Source organism: Silurus aristotelis, assembly GCF_946808225.1.
Source record: "Silurus aristotelis genome assembly, chromosome: 7".
In the NCBI taxonomy this organism is placed as follows: domain Eukaryota; kingdom Metazoa; phylum Chordata; class Actinopteri; order Siluriformes; family Siluridae; genus Silurus; species Silurus aristotelis.
In genome coordinates, this window is record NC_139580.1 from 27,898,476 (window position 1) to 27,923,913 (window position 25,438).

The 25,438-nt window shown below is 36.4% G+C and overlaps 1 protein-coding gene across 3 annotated transcripts in view; it reads right to left on the reverse strand.

The window, feature by feature from the left end:
- The window catches only part of ptn (pleiotrophin), a 55,936-nt gene that overhangs the window by 10,072 nt on the left and 20,426 nt on the right, over positions 1 to 25,438 (reverse strand). For 2 of the 3 annotated variants that reach the window (XM_083546538.1, XM_083546539.1), the window contains exons 2-3: positions 6,027 to 6,148; positions 4,368 to 4,541 (exon numbers count right to left, since the gene is read on the reverse strand). In XM_083546538.1, the coding sequence (XP_083402664.1) occupies positions 4,368 to 4,541; positions 6,027 to 6,148 (296 nt within the window). The remainder of the gene's footprint in view (positions 1 to 4,367; positions 4,542 to 6,026; positions 6,149 to 25,438) is intronic. The other variant, XM_083546540.1, reaches the window with a different exon arrangement.

Genomic DNA, 25,438 nt, shown 5'->3' on the forward strand with positions numbered 1-25,438 from the left:
GGAATTATGACTCAAAAGTTCTATTTTGGTCTCATCTGACCACATGACTTTCTCCCATGACTCCTCTGGATCATCCAAATGGTCATTGGCAAACTTAAGACGTGCCTGTTCATGTGCTGGTTTAAGCAGGGGAACCTTCCGTGCCATGCATGATTTCAAACCATGACGTCTTAGTGTATTACCAACAGTAACCTTGGAAACGGTGGTCCCAGCTCTTTTCAGGTCATTGACCAGCTCCTCCCATGTAGTTCTGGGCTGATTTCTCACCTTCCTTAGGATCATTGAGACCCCACGAGGTGAGATCTTGCATGGAGCCCCAATCCGAGGGAGATTGACAGTCATGTTTAGCTTCTTCCATTTTCTAATGATTGCTCCAACAGTGGACCTTTTTTCACCAAGCTGCTTGGCAATGTCCCCGTAGCCCTTTCCAGCCTTGTGGAGGTGTACAATTTTGTCTCTAGTGTCTTTGGACAGCTCTATGGTCTTGGCCATGTTAGTAGTTGGATTCTTACTGATTGTATAGGGTGGACAGGTGTCTTTATGCAGCTAACGACCTCAAACAGGTGCATCTAATTTAGGATAATAAATGTAGTGGAGGTGGAGATTTTAAAGGCAGACTAACAGGTCTTTGAGGGTCAGAATTCTAACTGATAGACAGGTGTTCAAATACTTATTTGCAGCTGTATCATACAAATAAATAGTTTAAAAATCATATATTGTGATTTCTGGATTTTTTTTTTTTAGATTATGTCACTCACAGTGGACATGCACCTACGATGACAATTTCAGACCCTTCCATGATTTCTAAGTGGGAGAACTTGCAAAATAGCAGGGTGTTCAAATACTTATTTTCCTCACTGTATATATATATATATATATAGTGTTGGGCAGTAACGCATTACTGTAACGCAGTTACTTTTGACAGTGACTAATACTGTAACACTTTACTTTTAAATAAAGTAACTCCGTTACCGTATGGTGTGCTGTCCGTTACTTTTTTCAATAAATGAATTTCGGCTGAAGTGTAGACTACAGTCTAACCTGTTTACAGCAGCGTCGCATTGTAGGATTGGTGGATAAACCTCTGTAAACAGGAAGAAGACGCGCTGTGGGCGTGTCTCCGTTTATTCAGGTCTGTGCGGCAGTAATGGTGAGTCGAGGCGAGAGCAAGACGAGTTTCTCAAAGTGGAAATATGCTCATTATTTCAATTTAGTTGAGCATAAAGACAAAAACGTTTTAGTCAAATGTAAGTTGTGTCTTTCTGGTTCGAAGGTCGTATTTACTGCGATAAACAGCAACTCCAATCTGTTGAAGCTCCTCCAGAAACTCCATGCCTGAGGAGCTAGAAGCTAGAAGCTAACCTGGTGTTTTGTTCTACATTGTTGATAGTTTTCATACTTCAGCTGTGAAAGGAACATGTTTAAGAGCTCAACACAACAGCTTTTATAATGCAGAAGCCACATTAGTTTTTGATTGTGAATCTATTATTCAGCTTGTTTTGTTATTTTTTTCAGAAATCCTTGTGATATGTTCAGTTTGTGCTGCTCTGACTTTAATAAAATAGTGTTTAAAAATTACTTTGTGTTTAAGTCAGTTTTGTGTTTGTAGACCATAACGCATAAAAGGGCATTAATGGGAACATTAAAGAAGGTTCTTTAAAAAAGTAATTTTTATATATATATATATATATATATATATATATATATATATATATATATATATATATATATATATATATATATATATATATATATATATAAAATGCCTGAGCCAGACTAGATGATGAACCTTATGCCTTTGAAATATCCAATGAAATGTCAGTCTGTTATCTGTGAATGTTCTGAGCGTCTGCATTTGGGATGGGAGCAACCAAGCAGTTGGTCTGAAAGAGTGAATAACAGAGTGGATTGTGTGCATTTGACAAGCCATCTGCTTTCCTGTTCCTGGATTTGATTCAGAAAAAAATGGTCAGTGTGAAAACTGTAAAAATATAAAGCCAATAAGATATAGTAGTAGGCAGCTTTACCACTACAAACGCTCTTGCTGCCATCTCGAAATCATTCATTACATTTTACAGGTCCATTACACAGTGCAATAGTGCAGTTGTGAAGCTCAACGGGGTAAAATCTCTTGTCCTCAGAAGGTGTGTAGGTGAGTCAGAGAAAGGTCATGCTACAGTGAACCTCTTGTAGTAAACTAAGGATGTGCTGGACAGGAGTAGAACATGGAAGGTATTATATATGAAGGTATTATAAATTCTGGGGACAGCAAGGGCAATTAATGAATGGATATTCCGGACATTGTGATGGTGTGCATGGACAAAAAGAGCAAATTTGGACTCGTCTACATGCAACACCATCACAATGTCCGGAAAAGGAGACCAAAGTGATACACATATGCATATATTCAGCTCAAAACATCACAAATTGCATGTATCCTTCATTTTACGATTTCTTTTGCTCCCTTTTTTTTTCAGGAGGTTCGCAGAGGGATTACACATCACTTAATCAATACCTCTTACTGTTTTACTGCTCAGTCTTACATTCTTTGAAGACAGTCACGCAAATTGAATCAATGCTTGGGCCAGGACACTGAAATGCCTTCCATTTTCACAGCATGCGCATAAATGAGTCAGAAATAAGTGTACAGGAACCACAGCGTTAGCATCGACTGAGCACATTGGCAGAGTTGTCTATCATACATGTGGTTTTTGTTTAATCAATGTTTTAGTAATACGATGTCCCATATTGGAGGTAAAATACCTACCGTAATTTCCAGACTATAAAGTGCACCCACTGAATTTGACAAAGATTTTGAACATAAATAAGTCGCACCTGTCTATAAGCCTGTCTACACTGAAACTAATGAACTTTACACAGGCTTTAACGAAAGACACGTTACACGCGGTGTAACGGGTGAAATATGTTGCGCTTCCTTTAGGAGCAGAGCGGTATTTTGGGAATAGCCTGCACTGCATTTTTCCGCTATTACTGCGTGTGTGGAGACCGAGGAATATGTCCTTATTATTTTCTGATGCTCATTTCTAAGTTTCTTTGACTAACCCGTAACGCTGTTGCCAAGAAAAATAAAAAAGCACGAGTTTTGGAAACCTGTCTGTGCTTATATGATTTCTGTTGTAACTGGAGTTAGCGAGCTCTCCCTTCACCCAGACTCAACACGTTACAGCGGCTTGTATCTAAACAGTAGCCGACCAAGAAAGTCATTGTTCACTGTCTTCCTCCTTCCTTTCACAACTATTTCTCTCTGAATAATCTTTTGGCATCGTCGTGCGTTTAAGAAAAAGTTTTTTCTCCCGATGCCCGTGCAGCTCAGAACACAGGTGAGGTGCGTTTTTTCGTTTCTGTTCGGAAATTTCATTGATCTAATGTTATGGGGTTCAGTTTTTTGGCTTGAAGTTTGTAAAACCAGGAAAAACACAGGAAAAATTCATAAATTCATAAAAGTAGCGGCTTATATTCCGAAAAATACAGTATTCTAGTATGTGTAGTAAAAACTAATTTAACAATATGGTTGATTAAAAAAAGGTGTTTGAGCTAAGGAAATGATCAGTTGAAATACACTGATCTATTAGAGCTCCAAAAGTGAAAATTCCCCACTTTCACTGCCTCCTGATCACTGGAATTCACTACTACAGAACCAGTGACAAATTTGTTTTGTTAATAAAAAAATACAATTCAGAAACACACTATGTAGACGAAAGTTTGTGGGCACCTGACCATAGAATTGGTATGTGCTTCTATTTGAGCATCCCATTCCACATATAGTCTCCATTTGCTATTATAATAAGCTCCACTCTTCTGGGAAGATGTTCCACTATATTTTTGTAGAGATTCATTGAGCTACAAGGGTGTTAGTAAAGTCAGGTGTAGGGTAATGTAGGTGATTTGAGGAGGGCTGGGGTGCAGTCAGCATTCACATTCATCCGATTAGAATTGGAACTCTTTAGCATGAGATCTTCCACTCCAACCCATGTAAAGCAGATCTTCCTGGAGCTGGCTTTGTGCATTGTCATGCTGGAACAACTTTGAGTCTCCTAGTTTAAAGGAAGGGAATATTTCATGCTCGTGCATCCGAAAACATTGTGTATTTACTTTGTGTTACCAGTTACTCCAGGGCACATCTGGCTGGAAAAGTCAGGTGTCCCAATACTTTTGTCCATACAGTGTACATAGTGTGGTCATAGGCATATGGAGGAGGCTCAATATAAAAAGAGCATTGACAGGGCCTAGAAATCTATGATGGAACCTGAACTAAATGCACGGTGTGAGAACAGAAACATGTTCTTAAATATATTAAAGAGCTGACAACGTTGCTTTAATTCTGCATGACATTATGTAGATTTCACCTCCAAACTGCTTCTTCCAGTTGCAGGGAATCTTGCAGCGTTGAGTTTTGATTTTCTGCTTGCAGTCAGCGCCTGTGCGGGTTCCTTCTCTAGTGCCCAAGCCGCAGTCGCCCTCATTTGCCACACACACACTCCACTGCCAGTCTCCACATCCTGACTTACGTTCTTTCTTGCCTTTGAGAGCACACACACACACACACACACACACACACACAAAATAAAAAGACAGAAATAACAACATAAATGTCAGAGTTGTTACATCTTTAATGTGATCTTCCCAAAAAAAAAAAAAAAAAAAAAAAAAGAAAGAAAGAAAGAAAATAGATATTTGATCATTGGGAACATATTAAATAAATTAAAAACCTACAACACCCTTTATGTACTGTATATGTCTGTACATCAGGTGTCTTCAACATCAGGCAAAAGAGACATGGGGCAGCGGCCCCCTGATACAAAATGTGTCAAACACAACCACTGATATTGATAGAAACCAATCATATTATGCTTATATTATGGTAAAACATTTAAAACTTTGTTGTTGTTGTACCTGCATTATTGTCTGTATATTTTCATATATTTTCCAATCTTTCAAAAAGATTTAAGCAACATAACAAACCTATATTTTGCAATCAAAATCACAATTTATTAAGTGGTTCACAGTTGTCTTTTATGTTAATTTTTTTGCAGTTTTATGCATTTTTTTATTGTACCGTCAGGTGAACAGTTATACATTTACATGAACATCAGCTTTAGGTTTAATAGACTTTTAATTTAATAATTCAAATATTTTTTAAATGAAATACTCTTTCGATGATTTAAGATTCATTCCGTCAACGCAAGGACAATGTTTTAGGGTGTGATGAGACAAATGTTGAACTTTTTGGCCATAATTCTAAAAGGTATGTTTGGTGCAAAGCCAATACAGAGCATCATCACCAAGGTAGTGACAAAATAGTGACAGGCAATCATGGTGGGGGTAGTATTATGCTTTGGGGTTGCTTCACTTCACTTGTCAAGATATACGGGAAAATTAAAAGGTCCAAATACCATGATATTTTGCCATAAAATCTTCTGTACTTTTTCAAAAGCTAAAAATACAGAGGAATTTTACATTTCAACATGACAAAGTGCAAAGCACACATCAAAATAAACAAAGACATGGCCTCAGAAAAGGAGAATCCAAATCGTGGAATGGTCCAGCCAGAGCCCAGACTTCAATCCCATCGAAAACCTATGGAATGAGTTGAAAAAGAGACATACACAGGAGATCCCTGCAAAGAAGAATGGGATAGGCTGGATGTCTGAAGTTAACAGAGACTCATTCACAAAGACTTGATGCTGTAATAGGTTTTTTTTTTTGGTTTTTTTTGTTTTTTTTATATTTTTTTTATATTTTAAAATATTTTTTATATTTTATATTTTTTCACCCTGAATTTCTGTTTGTTATAAGATCACATTAAAGCTCTAGCAAGTCAGACATTTATGTTGTTATTTCTATCTTTTAAAAAAAAACATTTAAATTAAAAAAATTGCAATTTTATAATAGTGTGTAGACTAGATTTTAGCACACACCACTCTGATCTACATGGTTTCTTACCAATGACTTAATTAAAATGGATTAGTTTACCTTCATGGTATTAATAATGACACGTTATTTACCTTGTTTTGCTTCCTTTCCAACTTCTGACAGCACATCTGTAACAAGTAAGAGTGCCAAGACAGCGACACACACCCACTGCTTCTGCTGCATGCTGGGACAGAGCACAGGCATTACTGCAACCCTGGTTGTGAAAAGCATTAATCAATTGCATTGCTATTCCTAGGTTCAATCAAGCATACTTACAGACCATATAAATATAAATAATGCAAAGCGACATAAAATACAATTGTACGGTTGTAAGAAAAAAATATTTAGAGGAAGAGTTCTGAGCTCTACGAAGTCCTAAAACTTCTAAAGACTTGACAATTTAACAAGCATAAGGTACAGTGAAACAAATCCAAATCAAATTCATACAAAGTATGACGTAGTGAAATGTTTTCTTATGACTGTCCAACATGTAAATATAAAAATATAGAATATAAATAAAAATACAAATTTAAAGGCTACAGAAAAACTAGCCCTACTTTAAACATTAAACAATACAGTATACAGTAAAAGAGAAGACATAAGGAAATAAATAAAAAAAAAGCAATATATATGTACAGAATCTCACAAAAGTGAGTGCACCCCTCACATTTCAGCAACCATTTTGGTGTATCTTCTTAATGGACAACACTATAGAAATGAAACTTGGATATATTTTAGAGTAGTCAATCATCAGCTTGTATAGCATTACAGATTTACTGTCCTCTAACAATAACTCAGCATACAGCCATTATTGATAACAGCCGTATGTCGTGTAACCATGCTATAGCCTTTATGCAAATCCTATGTCCTATTCGCTATGTTCATGTTTTTGGTTGCTTGACAGGACAATATAAATTGTGTATCTTGTATTAAAGCAGTTCAAATTTGGTGTTTTAAGTACAAATTTATCATACCATGACCACTGGACACAGGAAGGAGATGGTCTTGACAACCTATTGAGCACCTATGGGGCTTCTCAAGCGGAAGGTGGAGAAGTGTCATGTGTCTAACATCCAGCAGCTCTGTGATGTCATTATGGAGGAGTGAAAGAGGATCCCAGGAACAACCTGTGCAACTCTGGTGAATTCCATGCCCAGGAGGATTAAGTGCTACATAACAATGATGCTCACACACCATATTGACACTTTGGACACAGTTTTGACATGTTCACTGAGGGTGTGCTCACTTTTGTTGCCTGTTATTTAGACAATAATTGCTGTAAGTTGAGTTATTTTTAGAGGAGAGTAAATCTGTACTGCATTGACTACTCTTAAATATATCTAGTTTTCATTTTTATATTATTGCCTCTTGAGAAGATATAATAAAATGCTTGTGTGTATATTTATTTATATATGATATATTTTAGCATAAGGTACTTTATAAAAATATAGAAGACAGAGTTGTACAGGGAGAAAAGAAATAAATAAGGAAATAAAGGGAAAAAATTGTAATAATGAGGCATAAGAGAGCTATAATTAAGTTATATTATAACTTCAAGTGTGTGCACAAAAGTGTCGGCTGCCATCACAACTATAAATTAAAAAAAAAAATAAAAAAAAAAAAAAATATATATATATATATATATATATATATATATATATATATATATATATATATATATATATATATAAGAAAAGAAATGAATCAGCGGAGTCATGTGATCATTCAATTCTAACTGCTGTCCGGTTCTGACTGGTGCTGAAAAAACACACACATCTCTCTCTCTCTCTCTCTCTCTCTCTCTCTCTCTCTCTCTCTCTCTCTCTCTCTCTTTCTCTCTCTCTCTCTCTCTCTCTCTCTCTCTCTCTCTCTCTCTCTCTCTCTCTCTCTCTCTCTCTCTCTTTTCATTTTTTTCTCTCTTATCATGTTAAAGAAGCAGAAAAGCACTCCGGCTGCTCTAAAGAAAAATGGCCATGAGATGTAGGTAATTATTGAGCCTCTGAAGCCCAAGTGCTTCGTTGTGCTTAAATTGCTGTGAAGCTGCAGCCTACCGATGGTGTTATCTGCATTCTTTGGTTTCATATAATTTACGAGTCTGCTTCCTCCTTTCTCTCATTCTTCCTCCATCTGCCTCATTTTCCACTTTAAACATACTCTTTCCACTCCTTATTTTTAGCTCTCTGGTTTCTGCCTCCGTAATTGTTGCTGTTCCTTCGCTCTGTTCATTAATCAGTGAAGAGCAGACTGTGGACTGGAATATCATCTAATTATTGCAGTTTCGCATCCAATCAAGCTCATCAGTGTAGAAGAAAATTACCAACAATCGTGTCAAGTTCATCATGATCTTCTTGTGCTACACAACATGGTTAGCAATTTATCTAGCATATGTGTGAATATGGCTAACTCAGCAGATTAGATTAATGGGCTTATCTAGGTAAAATATTTTGGGAGGTTAGAATCAACAAAAACGTGTTCCAAATGCTGCATAACCCTCAAGGAGCTAGCATTATTTTTATATTACAATATTTAATATTTTGAGATTAAAAATGGATATATACATTACATTTACAGCATGTTTCAGATGCTCTTTTATCACAGCATCATCGAGAGCATCCTGACCAACTCCATTGCTGTATGGTACAGAGGCTCCACTTGGTGTGAACTTAAAGCCCTGCAAAAGCTGGTCAAATCTGCACAATGCATTACTGGCACCCAACATCCTGCCATTGAGCACCTTCACCACAGCAGATGTCAGTGCAGAGCTCACAACATCATCAAGGACTCTTCACATTCCAGTCAGAAACTGTTTAACCTCCTACCATTTAGAAGGAGACACAGGAACATACACACCAGAATCAGCAGGTTCAGGTCCATCTTTTTTTTATCCACCATCACCCTACTGAACTCTACACCGTTAGAACACTGTATAAACACTGTGTATAACTTCTGTACAATTGTACATATATACATAATGTACATATTGCATATTGTAATTTATATATCCCTCTTTCCTTACATACATACTGGAGTGCCAGCTCCAGTCCCAACTCATGAAGATTATAGACCTTCAAAGATGTAGATGCTGACCTCGCAAACGTCCCGAACCATCTAGAGACGTACCAGCACCATTTGGATTCCACTTCATGTGGAGTTTGGACATTGGACCTCTAATAATATTTAAAGGCTCTGGCATGGAGAAGCTGGTGTTGGATCAATGATGATCTCAAAATGTTGAGCTATTTTATGAGTTGCTCAGTAGCTCCTGGTTCCACAAAGTCAAATGACTGTATAAAACTGTAGAAGGACATTACTCATAATCTCACACTCTAGTACTCATGATATTTCTAATTCTCCAGTGTTTTGTATTGTTTTAAGATTTATAATCACACTCTTGATATCACCCAAATAAGGATGGGTTTCCCTTTTGAGTCTCTCAAGGTCTTAGTCGCCCCCAGGCTGCTCATCAGGGGTAAATACATCTCATTCACTTTAATTCTTAAGTTCTGTAAAGCTGATTTAAGGCAATGTCCATTGTAAAAAGTGCAAAAACATGAACTTGAACTTATATCCTTTAACTTGTACTTTTCAACAGTGCCTACACATCATTTAACTACTATAGTCTTTATATTCATTCACTGTACATATGTCTACATAAATCTATACATACATTAAATACTGTTCACATACATATTTATCAGCACTTGAAAATGTGCACTATTGCTACTATTTGCACTTCTGGTGCATGCTAAACTGCATTTCATTGCTGTGTACCTGTTCTATGCAATGACAAAGTTGAATCTATCTATCTATCTATCTATCTATCTATCTATCTATCTATCTATCTATCTATCTATCTATCTATCTATCTATCTATCTATCTATCTATCTATCTATCTATCTATCTATAAATATTGATATGTTCATTGATATAGACTTAACCCTTATAAGGTCTTCGTTTCCTGTTTACAAATCTGGTCTTTGGGGTCTATATGACCCCAACAATTGATAGAGAAATTATACAAAAAATATACATTTTTAATTATACAAATAATATTTTTTTGTTGTTGTTTACTTCTCATCTATTCATTAATGCTGTGTTTTGGGAGATATGAAGTACTTTTGTACCTATTTACCACACAATTCCTCAACTACACCATAAGCTTGCATATGAAATATTAATTTTTTATGAAAAAATCACTTAAATGATGATCTAAATTTCTGATTTATGCTGGATTTATAGATTTTTTTTTGACAAATGAAGAAAAAATATTGAGTTTTTTTCACATTTCCCATTCATTTCAATGTGGGGTCATATTGACCCCGAAGACCAGAAGTGTAAAAAATCTTTTTACATACCTTCAGAACAACCGAATCAAGCCCAGTTTTTTTTTGTGTGTGTATAGATAGATTATGTAGGAAAAGTCACAAAATATTATTCCACTCAGATGAAGGGAACCCTTTTTTTTAATCAAGAAAAAGTCGATTGGGGTCATATAGACCCCAAGGACCGATTAAAGGTTAAAGCACTGTTCGCTCTGAATAAGGGTGTCTGCTAAATGCCATAAATGTCAATGTGATGCAAATACAAGAAAAAGTAAAAGTAGAATCTTCCTACACTTTCTAGTCTTCATCTAAATCTATCAATTAAAATGACTACCATAACCGAAGGTCAGCAGCAGCTCCAACAGAGAAACAGCAACCATTCAACAGATTTGTTGTGATCTGACGGATATAAGCCGATGTTCCACTGATTTCGTTGCCTCACTAGAATTTTAGCTCAATAAAAGTCTAATTTGGGAAATGCAACAATCTGTAAACAGTTTGCAAAGAGATGCAGACGAGACAACTTTCAAAAATCAGTTTTATAGCAAATAATGAAGTATTCTGATGATTTTCAAATCCTAAGTGCATACAGTGTCTATAATATGCAGAAGGCATTTCTACTAGAAATGTTGCTAAAATTTGCCAAATGATATTAGCTGTTGTGTGAATAGAAGCATGTTGAGTGACATGTCAAGCTTTTTAGATAAAGCCTGTCTGAAAATACTCAAACTAACCAGTATGTTGTTGAATTGAACTGCATGTTAAATGAGTAATCACCAGACAGCCCATTAGCTAGTGTAATAGCCTCATGATTGAATTTTGTCTGAGGTTATGTTATTATTAATGTCATCCTGCAACAAAATCTATAGAAAGAACTGAAAGAAAGTCTTTTGTTATAAAAGTCAGCCTGATGGATACAGCATTGTGTAGAATGGATAGGTGTTTTGTCTGAGACAGGTGGCAGGCAATCGCTCATACAACGGCAAAAAAGAAAAAAAAACAGCAAAGGATTAGAAGTTCTATTTTCCCTCTTTCTCTTGTCATTTGCGCTGACAAGCATCTGCTTCACGACACAGCCCATGTGTTTTACCTGTGGGGATTTAGCGTATGCTATTTTAATCAAATAACAGATCGTGCATGCAAATTCAGTCGGAACTTAATTGGATTTTGAAGCCGTAAGAAAGGTTAAAAGGGTTACAAGAAACACTCATACTTCAACCTTCCACGTTTTTATTATGCGCAATGACAAAAAGCAAGTCAGAAATTTAGACAAACTAAAAATGCTAATGCCGCATGTGTCATAGTCGATTCTGGTCTCCTTCTCACTCTGGAAAGCTCACAAATCTCGAGCTCAAGGCGTCCCTCGTATTTTTTTCTCTTCATTGTGAATTCAGTGGAGCATACAAAAGTTGGACGTGGACTTGGAAATATTATTTCACAGAGACTGCATAAGGAACAGGCAAATATATTAGCATAAAGTACTTTGCAGTGGCAAAACTGCATACTGAATCAATAGTGTGTCATTTTTGAAACGCAAACCAAAGCTCTTTCCAAACTGTGCACCTTCAACCTAACTATAGACGGTGATATTTAGCGTTGTTCTTGATTTTGCTAAGCATCTTGGATTGGAGAGTATTAGTAATTTTTTTTAGCTTTTGTGACAGGTTTCTCCGTGCATGCTGTTCATAATCGACTTTATGAATCATAATGTTTGTAGGGGGGAAAAAAACAGTATTTTTGTGCTGTTTTGCATGTTTCAGGTGGTGAAAATCTGTCAAAACGTCGGCATGGCTAAATTATGTAGAGGAGCTTTAACATGGAATGAGCAATAAGTTATCCTCCTTTATAAAACAGAAGGTGTCTATGAGATTTTCTCTTCACTTGAACTAGGAGACCCAAACCTGTTCCAGCATGACAATAAAAATCTGCTTTCCATGGGTTGGAAAATGTGGAAGATTTCCTGCTATAGCACCCGATCGCACACCTTGGGATGTGTGGGATGAATGTGAATACTGACTGAACCCCAGGCCTCCTCACCTCACCTACATCAGTACCTGACTTTTCTAACACACCCTTGTGGATAAATGAGCACAAATCTTCACAAAATCTAATGGAACATCTTCCCAGAAAAGTGGATCTTATTATAACAGCAAATGGAGACAGACAGTGGAATGGGATGTTCAAATCTTATGTGCAGGTGTCCACAAACTTTTATCCATATAGTGGAATTGCAGTGGTGAATGAAGTACACAATAATATAATCGAATTAAAGCGGACTCCAGTAAAAGTAACAGTTCTCCTTGTGCATTTCTACTCAAGTAAAAGCACTAAAAGTTCTTTTTAATCCAATATAGGGCAAGTGTATTTGAAAAATTAATGCAATTCAATGTTACTTTCCCATTCATTTCTGCCATTGAGATGCTTTTATTTGCTAAAGGTTAAATCCAAAGTGTTTCTCTCATGTAGTAAACTCACCATGAGCTTGTGTAAATAAATCAAAGAGATCCTCAGCATTTTATTTCTATAAGAATAAATTTTTATTCCAAACGTGCAGCTGTTACTGTTTTATTTATCTTTTTCACTATTTTGCAAATCATGTCCTTAGGGTAGTATTTAAGGAAACGAGTTTTTCACACTTTTTTCGAAGGCGCTAGTTTAAATTGACATCTCTGTGTCTACAGTCGAATAATTATGGTCTGTATTTCATAAATAATTTAAGCTAGTGATGCAATACAATGTTGAATACAACCAGGCGTCTGTTCAGGTCTGAAGACTACCCTGTACTAGTAATAAAATGATGAGGGATTTGTTATGCTCATAAGAGAGATTTGCAGTCAAAGTCAAATGCAGATAAGACGATGATGGGATATTCAGGAAATGTCACATACAACTCCTTCAGCAGCATTCCTACTTACTAGAACTGATAGGGCTGATTCGTCTCTGCAGGAAGCAAACGGATGAGAAAATGGTGATCATCGGATCCTTCTACATGAGCTCAGTAGGCAGTGCTGAAGACCAAACTTGTCGATATAGCTCCACTACAAAGCTGTGTACATGTGTGTGTGTGTGTGTGTGTGTGTGTGTGTGTGTGTGTGTAAGATAAGCCTCAGTGCAGACAGACTGCATTATACTACACTATTAACTCATTGATTGCAGTCGGATAAGGTGCCCTAATTGAGGGGGAACGATCACAGCAGCTATTGCTAACAATATTAAATAGCACAAAAATGCACACACTACAAAGTCAAATCAATCACTAAATGGAACACATCAAAGGTCCAAATGTGAACTCATCAAAATGTATATGTAGTATTCTTTGGCGTCAGTGTACGCTTGCATATACAGGTGCATCTCAATAAATTAGAATAGCATTAAAAAGTTTCTTTAGTTTTGTACTTCAATACAAAAGTAAAACTTGTATATTATATAGATTTATCACACACAGACTGATATATTTCAAGTGTTTATTTCTTACATTTTTATGTTGATGATTTTGGCTCACATTTAATAAAATGTAGACCAATCACTAATTTTTAGTGAATTGTTGGCCTTCTGGAAAGTATGTTTATTTAATGTATACGTACTCAATACTTGGTAGAGGCTCCTTTTGCTTTAATTAATGTCTAAGATCGGCGTGGCATGGAGGTGATTAGTCTGTGGCACTGCTCAGGTGGTATGGAAGCCAAGAGTTCTTTGACAGTGGCCTTCAGCTCATTTGCATTTTTTGGTCTCTTGTTTCTCATTTTCCTCTTGACAATACCCTATAAATTCCTGGCCAGTCAAGCACACCAAAACCATGGTCATTTAACCAACTTTTGGTGCTTTTGGCAGTGTGGGCAAGTCCTGCTGGAAAATGAAATCAGCATCTCCATAAAGCTGGTCAGCAAAGGGAAGCATGAAGTGCTCTAAAACTTCCTGGTAGACGGCTGTGCTGACCTTGGACTTGATAAAACACAGTGGACCAACAACAGCAGATGACATGTTTTTCCCAAACCACCACTGACTGTGCAAACTTTACACTGGACCTCAAGCAACATGGATTCTGTGCCTCTCCTCTTCTCCCTCCAGACTCTGGAATTGCAAAATTTCCTTTTATTTCATCTAAAAAGACGACTTTGGCCCACTGAGCAACAGTCCAGTCCTTTTGTCCTTTGCCCAGGTAAGACACCTCTGACGTTGTCTCTGGTTCAGGAGTGGCTTGACACAAGGAATGATTGCTAGCCCATTGCTAGCCCAGTTGTAGCCCATGGATACGTCTGTGTGTGGTGGCTCTTGAAGCACTGACTCCAGCTGCAGTCCACTGTTTGTGAATCTCCCCAAATTCTTGAATGGGCTTCGTTTAATCTTTTTTTAACACATTTTTTTCCTTCCATTTAACTTTTCAATAATGTACTTGGATACAGCACTCTGGGAACAGCAGCTTCTTCCTGGCTCATTCCCATGTCAATGATCGTCTTCTGGACAACTGTCAAGTCAGCAGTCTTCCCCATAAATGTATAGCCTGAACCAGACTGAGACACCATTTAAAGGCTCAGGAAACCTTTGCAGGTGTTTGTATTTAATGAGCTGATTAGATTGTGACACCACGAGTCTCCAATATTGAACTTTTTTCACAATATTGTAACCAACTGAGATAGTGAATTTTGAGTTTTTATTAGCTGTAAACCTTTAAAAAAAAAAAAAATAAACACTTGAAATATATCAGTCTGTGTGTGATGAATCTACATAATATACAAGTTTCACTTTTTGTATCGAATTAATAAAATAAATAAACGTTTTAATGATATTCTAATCTATTGAGATGCTTTTGTGTGTGTGTGTGTGTATATATATATATAACTGTACACTCATACACTCTATACAATGACAATAACGTTGAATCTAATCACAAACAGGGTCAGGGTCATGCAGATGCAGATGCAGAATCACTGAACAAAATGAAGATGAATTCACACACATTGTGGACACCTAAACATAAAATTGGTATGTGCTGCTTTTTAAACTTCTTGAATACCATTCCACATTTAGTCTCCATTTCCTGTTACAATAAGCTCCACTCTGGGAAGATTCTGGGAGGATGTTTCACTAGATTTTGTGGATATTCGTGAGATTCATTCAGCCACAAGAGTGTTAGTAGGTACTGTCAGGTACTGATGTAGGTGAGGTGAGAAGGCCTGGGGTCCAGTCAGTGTTTACATTAATTGTTTAATAGGGTTTATAGCTCTATAGCAGGAGATCTTCCACTCCACCCCATGTAAAGCATATTTTCATGGAGCTGGCTTTGTGCACAGGCGCATTCTCATGCTGGAAACATGGAAGTTCGGATCTCCTTGTTCAAGTGAAGGAAAAATTTATGCTTCAACACCCAAAGACATCTGATAAAATTGTGTAAAAAAAGAGTATTTTTATTTCAGCAATGATCTGATCTCCAAACAACACAAAAAGCCATCATTTACAGGCTCATTCAGCAGCTCGAGATGAAGAGCAGGAGAGATTGAGTCTTTAATGGAGTATAAATATAAATATATCAGAGCATTAAATAGGTCGAATCATTCTGATTGTTCACACTTGCACACACTCACAATGGCTGTGATTTTGGAGTGGGACCACCGTGTGTCTACGAGTCCAAATATGTAAAAATTTCTCTTTGTTCACAGTCGACACGTGGTCTCACGCTAATGAACGACCACCCTTGCTGCTGGATAACATAAACGCTCACTCGGGGGAAGATAATAAAGCTTTGAAGGAACATGATTCAGAAATGAGTGCGGATAAAAGATTTGGACGGCGTGAAAATAACGCACAGAGCAAATGGTGAGGCCTGTAAATGTTGATGGCGCTAAGTGATTCTCCTCGTAGAGAACACTGAGTGGCTGAATGTTTGTAGGGTTTATATGGGGAAATTACAATTGATCCAAGCAGGAGCAAGGTCACAGCAAGGTCAAATGTCTGAAATTGTTATTCTTACATAGTTTTCTTCTAGTTTGAAGTGTTTTCGAGAGTATATCTGGCAGACAAATTACTAACCTGAAGGACTCGACTTGCTGGTGGTGAAGGCATTGCGTTCTACTTGTCTAAAAAAATAGAAGGAAGCAGCACTGGCATTGACTTGTGTTGAAGTGTTTTAGAAGCATATATAAAAAAAATATTCAGTGTGTCAGCGCAAGACTGACCTCCTATTTTTTTGGTGCTTCATTAGATACGAGCCCAGGCTGCTCAAGCAGATGCGATTTGTTCTAGGGAATGAAGGGGATGTCACTGAGGGGCTAAATCAGTGGTTCTCAAACTTATTTTTTGCCATTCCCCAATTTAAAGGTGTGAAATCCAAGCTCCACCTGTCCCTTCATCACTCCAAAAAGATGCCAATAAAATTTGAAAAGATTTATTGAAATATTAAGTTCTAATTCAATAGCATCAAACAGAATCAAGTTTAGAAAGAGAGACAATAAAAGCGTAGATTTGTACGGTACCATATCAGATGTTTTAATATGCTTGCTTTAATGACCTAATTGTTTGTTTGTGGTTGCTTTAAGAGTATGAACTTTATTTTTATTAGAGAAAACCATGAATGAAGAAAACTAAAAATATTTCAATCCTGCTGTTCATTGCACCCCATCTGTCATGTCTTTATTCCCCATTAAAGGGGTGCCCCACAATTTAAATACCACTGGGATAAACTGACCACCTCAGGAGGAGAGATGCACTGGCTCTTATAGTATATTATTAATTGTGTTTATTATAATGTTTGGCATCACCCTTATGTCAGAGTTAAATACAGTAATGTAACATGGGTTGCACTTTGAACATGAGACGGTCAGTGATAATGCAAATACAAATTAAATGATAACCATGATGCACTTCACTTAAATACCATTCGAATCTGCACTGTAACAACTTCCTAGGCATTATTTTCTAATAAACTTGTTTTTGGCATATATATATATATATATATATATATATATATATATATATATATATATATATATATATATATATAGCGTTGAAGCATCATTTGCATTATTATGTAATTGTGGTTCTATGAACTCAATGACACTGAGGTTGAAAAAGTCATCAGACCAATAAAGATTACTGAAATTTGTAGAATTTTCCAATTTCTTTTTAGTGTGTCATCTTTTGGTTAAGAGCAAATACAGTTTCATCAGGTTACAAGGCCCTCGAGTTTGGCTGTGATTTTAGAATTTAACTCCTAGATTAGCTTCTCTCTTCTTCTTCGTAAAGCCGGAAGTATTTAACATATCTGGGGAGCCTATTCTAGGAGAGCTCTGTGCTTTGAATACTTTAGAAGGATAAATCTAAGGGAGAAAAAAAAAAACTCACACAGCGGGTTGGACTGAAATGAATCACTGGCAGGTAGCAAAGGGTTTCATTCATGACAACATTACTTCAGAGGATGAAAATCCTCAATGTCCAGAATAGCCCTCTCGCTGAAACCTCTCTTACCATGGCTCTCACATACTGCCCATATCCTCATTTCTCTCGCTCCTCTCAACCTCTTAATAAATCCACACAAGGCACAAGGACCTTATGGAATTCATTCCTGGGTTTCCAACACACATAACACCCAGTCAGCTGAGCTATTAACAAATACCTTCATTATTTGCCTAAGTCTGTCAGCTACCACTTTGCTTCAAAAAGAACCACATTCTGCTGACTCCTGTTGTTTCTGGCTAGAATAAATCCTGCCCAGGTGCATTTCCCAACACAATCATGCAGACACTTGAAACCCATATATTTGCATCCCATGGACCTTCTTCAGTTTGCATACTGCTCCATCTGATCTACAGGAGTGTGTCAATGCATATCACTTACATACATGTTCAGAAAAAGAACATCCCAATGAAAATTCAGGGCGTTACATCACTGTGTGCATCTGGGTCACAGACCTGATGGTCAGACCCTTAGTGGTGAATCATTAGTTTGGCCCGCTAGATATTGATTCTGAAGACAGATGCCTTACAGGGATGCCTCACAGGGATGTGTACTCACCCCCCGCCTGTACTGCTGGTTCATGCATGACTGCTTCACCAAATACACATCCAATGTCATTTAAACGTTTGCTCATGATCTAACTATCCAAAAACCTTACTCTTAAGTGGCCTTTCTGGATAACCTCACTTGATCCATCCACCAAAATGATCATAAGGTTACCTGAGGAAACTAAAGAAATTTACACTGGATACACTTATACATCACCAAATTCCACTGTTGTACTGAAGAAAGCTTCTGCCTGGGTGCATCACGGTATGGTATTGCAGTTTCTCTGCCCACAATCACAAGGCTTTCCAGAGAGTGGTGAGAACAGAAGAACTCATCACAGATCTCAACAAATTCCCAGCTATACAGGATGCACACAGTCAATTCTTACCAGATCTGGCAAGCGCATTTGGAGCATCCAATCACACACAAGTCTGATATAGAACAGATTTTACCTGCAGGCTATTAGATTCTTATACAGCTTGTAGATCAGTTCCTCTCAATTCCCAGTGTCACCAAGTCACTTTACATATTATTCTTCTTCCAGTGTCACGTGATTTCTTAACTGTTGGACATGTCTTATATTTTGGTTACTTAACCCACTAAACTTTACACTGAAACATTTGGAAAGTTTACACTTAGATACTATACATTTGATCATTACACTTTTGTTGACTTTAAATTAGCACACTACATTTTACCTTTGGTTACTTTACATTTAGACACTACACTTTACATTTATACACTACACTAGTCAGGCATTTAAATGTTAAGCTTTAAGTAAAAAGTAAAACTTTACATTTGGACACTGCGATTTACATTTGAACACTTAACTTGACATTTATACACTACACTTTACATTTACACACTACACTTTACATTAGAACACTACACTTTACATTTACACACTACACTTTTCATTTACACACTACACTTTACATTAAAACACTAAACTTTACATTTACACACTACACTGTTCATTTACACACTACACTTTACATTAATACACTACACTTTACATTTAGACACTACACTTTTCATTTACACACTACACTTTACATTTAGACACTACACTTTACATGAATACACTACACTTTACATTTAAACACTACACTTTACATTTAGACACTACACTTTACATGAATACACTACACTTTACATTTGAACACTACACTTTACATTTACACACTACACTTTACATTTAGACACTACACTTTACATTAATACACTACACTTTACATTTGAACACTACACTTTACATTTACACACTACACTTTACATTTAGACACTACACTTTACATTAATACACTACACTTTACATTTAAACACTACACTTTACATTTAGACACTACACTTTACATTAATACACTACACTTTACATTTGAACACTACACTTTACATTTAGACACTACACTTTACATGAATACACTACACTTTACATTTGAACACTACACTTTACATTAATACACTACACTTTACATTTGAACACTACACTTTACATTAATACACTACACTTTACATTTGAACACTACACTTTACATTTAGACACTACACTTTACATGAATACACAACACTTTACATTTAAACACTACACTTTACATTTAGACACTACACTTTACATGAATACACTACACTTTACATTTGAACACTACACTTTACATTTACACACTACACTTTACATTTAGACACTACACTTTACATTAATACACTACACTTTACATTTGAACACTACACTTTACATTTACACACTACACTTTACATTTAGACACTACACTTTACATTAATACACTACACTTTACATTTAAACACTACACTTTACATTTAGACACTACACTTTGCATTAATACACTACACTTTACATTTAAACACTACACTTTACATTTAGACACTACACTTTACATGAATACACTACACTTTACATTTGAACACTACACTTTACATTTACACACTACACTTTACATTTAGACACTACACTTTACATTAATACACTACACTTTACATTTAGACACTACACTTTACATTAATACACTACACTTTACATTTGAACACTACACTTTACATTTACACACTACACTTTACATTTAGACACTACACTTTACATTAATACACTATACATTTGAACACTACACGTTTACATTTTCACACTACACTTTACATTTGAACACTACACTTTACATTTGAACACTACACTTTACATTTTCCCACTACACTTTACATTTGAACATTACACTTTACATTTAAACACTGCAATTTACATTTAGACACAACACTTTACATTATTACACTATACATTTGAACACTACACGTTTACATTTGAACACTACACTTTACATTTGAACACTACACTTTACATTTACACACTACACTTTACATTTGAACATTACACTTTACATTTAAACACTACAATTTACATTTAGACACTACACTTTACATTAAGACTACATTTTAATTTTAGACACTACTTTTTACATTTAAACACTACTTTTTACATTTAAACACTACATTTGGTCACTACATTTTACATTTAGATGCTACAATTTACAGTACATTTAGACACAACACTTTACATTTAGACACTACACTAGTCAGGCATTTAAAATTTTTCACTTTACTTTTGGACACTGAATTTTACATTTGGAAACTAAAATTTACATTTACACACTACTCTTTATATTTTAACACTACACTTTACATTAAGACACTACCATTTCTATTTAGACACTACATTTTACATGAAGACACTACAATTTAATTTAGAGTTTTTACCAATTGCTTACACACGTTTTCAAAACCAAGTCTCCTTTTTTCAAAACTCTACACACAATTCTCAAAACTGCACACACAAAATGCTAAATAGCTCACATCTTCTTCAAAATGCAACACTGCATTCAAAATGCATAAACACATGAATGAAGCATTTGCATCAAATGGCAAACACCTCTTTCATAATAATACATTTCTGGATATACCATGTAAACACTGCTGTTCTAAATCTAAAGCTCTTTGGTCTTTCATAGGCTTATATCTACATTTCAATACAATGTTCTACAGTGAAAGTAATCTGCTAAGAGGGGTAACAAGTACACCGGAAACGGCAATGCAATGTAGAAACAGAAAATATGTATTAGGCCAAAAATTACTGTTGTATAAATTAGCATACAACAAAACAATAAACATGTAAACCAAAATTATATTCTTTACAGTAGAATACAGTAAATTGTGTGTGGGGTCCCAGTCCAGGAATTGGCAGGGGGGAGGGGGGGTGCAGTCCCCAGTGCTAAGCTTTATCTCTTCTCCGAGCTGGGTCTGGCCACAATACTTCGTCCACATCACAAGCTACGGTTTCTCTATGTCCCCAAGGGTTGGCGATCATATACTTTCCAGCGCCTGGTTTAGAAGAATTCCTCTATGGGATTTAGAAAAGGTGAATATGGGGGAGGTACAAAACTACAAATTGTGGATGGGTGGCAAACCAGTTTTGGACCAGAACATCCCGGTTAAAACAAACATTGTACCATATAAGCACAAACCGAGCAGGCGCCTGATCTGGATCAGGGACAAGCATTGTATGAATTGCATCCAGAAAAGTGAGTATATGGCCGGTGTTGTATGGACCCAGTGTGGCATTGTAATGGAGGACCCTGTTTTGAGTGATGGCAGCACACATGGTTATATTACCCCCACGCTGTCCAGGGACATTGGTAATTGCCCTCTGTCCTATTACATTTCGTCCACGGCGCCTGGTTTTGGTGAGGTTGAAGCCAACCTCATCCACATAAATAAATACATGACGAATTACATGGGCATCCATTCAATGCAGTGTAGTAAATGGATGGTTTAGAGTTACAAATGTTTATGCAATACTATGCAGTCATACGTATTTTACAGTACATTACTATAATGCTAAAATAGTCATTACATAGTTGCATACCTGTTCTCATTTCTGAAGGTTCGAATTATGGACACCACTGGAAATCGACTCAAGTGAAAAGATTTTGTGTGTAAGCAATTGGTAAAAACTGTAAGACACTACTCTTTACAATCAGATTTACACTTTACATTTGATCACTTTACAGTATAATTACACTTTACATTTAATCACTTTACACTTTGTCACTTACACATTTTGGCACCATGCTGTGATTTTATGCCTCTTTTTTGTCCTCTGTGTCTGTGTGTGTGTGTGTGTGTGTGTGTGTGTGTGTGTGTGTGTGTGTGTGTGTGTGTGTGTGTGTGTGTGTGTGTGTGTGTGTGTGTGTGTGTGTGTGCCTTGAGCGTGAAAGTGCATGTTTTTGATGTCTTATATCATCGATAACATTTACTAAAGCCTCACCACAGCAATGTCATTGTTCCAATATTCCAGTTGAAGCTTGAAATTAGTGAAACAATACACACACACTAAACCTGTAATTCCACATAATTATTAAATATCACATCTACAGACACAAGAACGCAGATGCAGCACTATGAAGTCGTCACTGAAACGCTGTCGAACAGAGAATGCGTCCGAGTGTGTTACAGATGTTTCTGCTGATTTCTCTTTCTGCTGATTGAAGCAGGAAGCAGAGCTGGGGTGGGTTTTTTTCCACATCAGCTGAATCACAAATGAGGTATTGGCCAGTCTGAGCTCACAGAGCCAAACACACACACACACACACACACACACACACACACACACACACACACACACACACACACACACACACAGACACACACAGTGTATTCACAAAATAACAGACATCCGCCAGGTCAATCACTTACAATGCACTCCATCATTGTGTTCTCCTCTTACACTAGACCCACACACATGACCTTGGACATCAAATATGAATGACTGAAAGAACAACCAAACAAGAGGTAGCTGATTGCTCAGAGACTTCATTAACACAGATATTTCGCTAAGATGTATGACAGAATGCAGGGATGGTTTTTGCCGTTTACTGTAATTCACTTGGGTATAAAATGCAGATGTATAAAAACATTAAATTATATATATCACAATAAAATAAAAACAACTATTAAAAAAATTACATTCCTACAGTGGTCACACTAAATATTGATTTAACTTGGATTTCTCTTCTGTATATTTACTTTCCAGTTTATTCCCTGTTAAAAATAGACCTAATTTTTATGACTTTTTTTTAAAAAGCATTCTCACTTCACAAAAAAAAAAAACCCAGACCTTTGTTCCATTGTTCTAAATGCGGGAATGTTCTAAGTGTGGGAAGGTGTGAATTATTTTTCTAGTGACGTAGAAGAAGTGTAATTGCTTTGTTCCACACACCTGGTCCATTCTTTTGTTTATAAATGCCCTGCTTCGAGGGCCAACAGCGACACAGAATGCAGTGCAGTTCATTAAGTTATAAAAGTAATTAAATGCTAATTTTGCATCAGCATTCCACAATGTTGGACTTAACATCAGAAGGTTGTGAGTTCTTTCTACTTATATTTACAAACAAGGAAGTAAAAAAGCTTCAAGACTCGCTCTGTTTACAATATAGCACTATATTTATCTACCTTTACACACTATTACCTCTTGCACAGCAATACAGCGCCCCCAGTGTTGTGTTCCTCACACTACTGGAACGTGTCCTGGAAGTTTTCCTTTTAAAGCGTGTCGGCACCTTCTGCTATTGGCGGCAGAGATTAGCAAAGGTGTCAAAATGTTAACCTTTGAGCTGGATCTTCATCGAAGTTCGCAGGTACCAAATCTGTCAAGTAGGGTGTAAAATAATGTTGTTTCATGTGTGAGGAGCGCTCGGTGACAGAGAGCACACGTTGTCAAAATAGCAGACGTGGTCATGATAGCACCAGTTGCACAGCTTCCAATGTACACATTTTTGAACACTGACTTATGAAGGTTGGTGCTCCCTGTGACTGTGCGTGCAGCTTAGTTGCTGTTGGCGTGTTAGAAATCTACAAATCTTCTCGAAGATTTTTGATACCACCTTGTAGTCTAGAACTTTTATGTCCTAGTAAATCCATAGCTTTTCCAAAAATGTTCTAAATTATTATTCTATGGGTTTGTATTCAAATTATTAGAATAGGATTATTATTTTATAAATGTTTATATATATATATATATATATATATATATATATATATATATATATATATATATATATATATATATATATATACAGTGTTGTGCTCGTTACTAAAAAATAGTAACTAGTTACAGTTACTCGTTACTTCATTCAAAAAGTAACTCCGTTAATTTGTTGATTACTCACACCAAAAAGTAATGTGTTACTGTTAAAAGTAACTTTTTTGGTTACTTTTTTTAAGAACCTTCTTTAGTGTTCCCATTAATGCCCTTTTATGCGTTATGGTCTACAAACACAAAACTGACTTAAACACAAAGTAATTTTTAAACACTATTTTATTAAAGTCAGAGCAGCACAAACTGAATATATCACAAGGATTTCTGAAATAAATAACAAAACAAGCTGAATAATAGATTCACAATCAAAAACTAATGTGGCTTCTGCTGTTGTGTTGAGCTCTTAAACATGTTCCTTTCACAGCTGAAGTATGAAAACTATCAACAATGTAGAACAGAACACCAGGTTAGCTTCTAGCTTCTAGCTCCTCAGGCATGGAGTTTCTGGAGAAGCTTCAACAGATTGGAGTTGCTGTTTATCACAGTAGATACGAGCTTCGAACCAGAAAGACACAGTTTACATTTGACTTAAAAGTTTTTGTCTTTATGCTCAACTAAAGTGAAATAATGAGCATATTTCCACTTTGAGAAACTCGTCTTGCTCTCTTGTCTTCATCCACCAATCCTACAATGCGACGCTGCTGTAAGCAGGTTAGACTGTAGTCTACACTTCAGCCCAAATCAATTCATTTAAAAAAGTAACGGGTAACGCACCATACGGTAACGGAGTTACTTTATTTTTAAAAGTAATGCGTTACAGTATTAGTTATATATATATATATAATATACAGTGGAACCTCGGAGCTCGCGGCCTCAGCACTCGCGACCTTGCATGCTCGCGACTTTCATTCCGACCGGCGACTCTCATTCAGATCGGCTCGTGAGCAACCGCAAGCTGCTCAAAACGCTAGTTTTAACATTTCTAATCAAGGTTTATCTCATTAAAATTGTCTAATAATTAAGTGTTATGGAGTGAAATAGTGTTATTTACTCATTTAAGTCAATTTCGTATAGTGTTCTTTG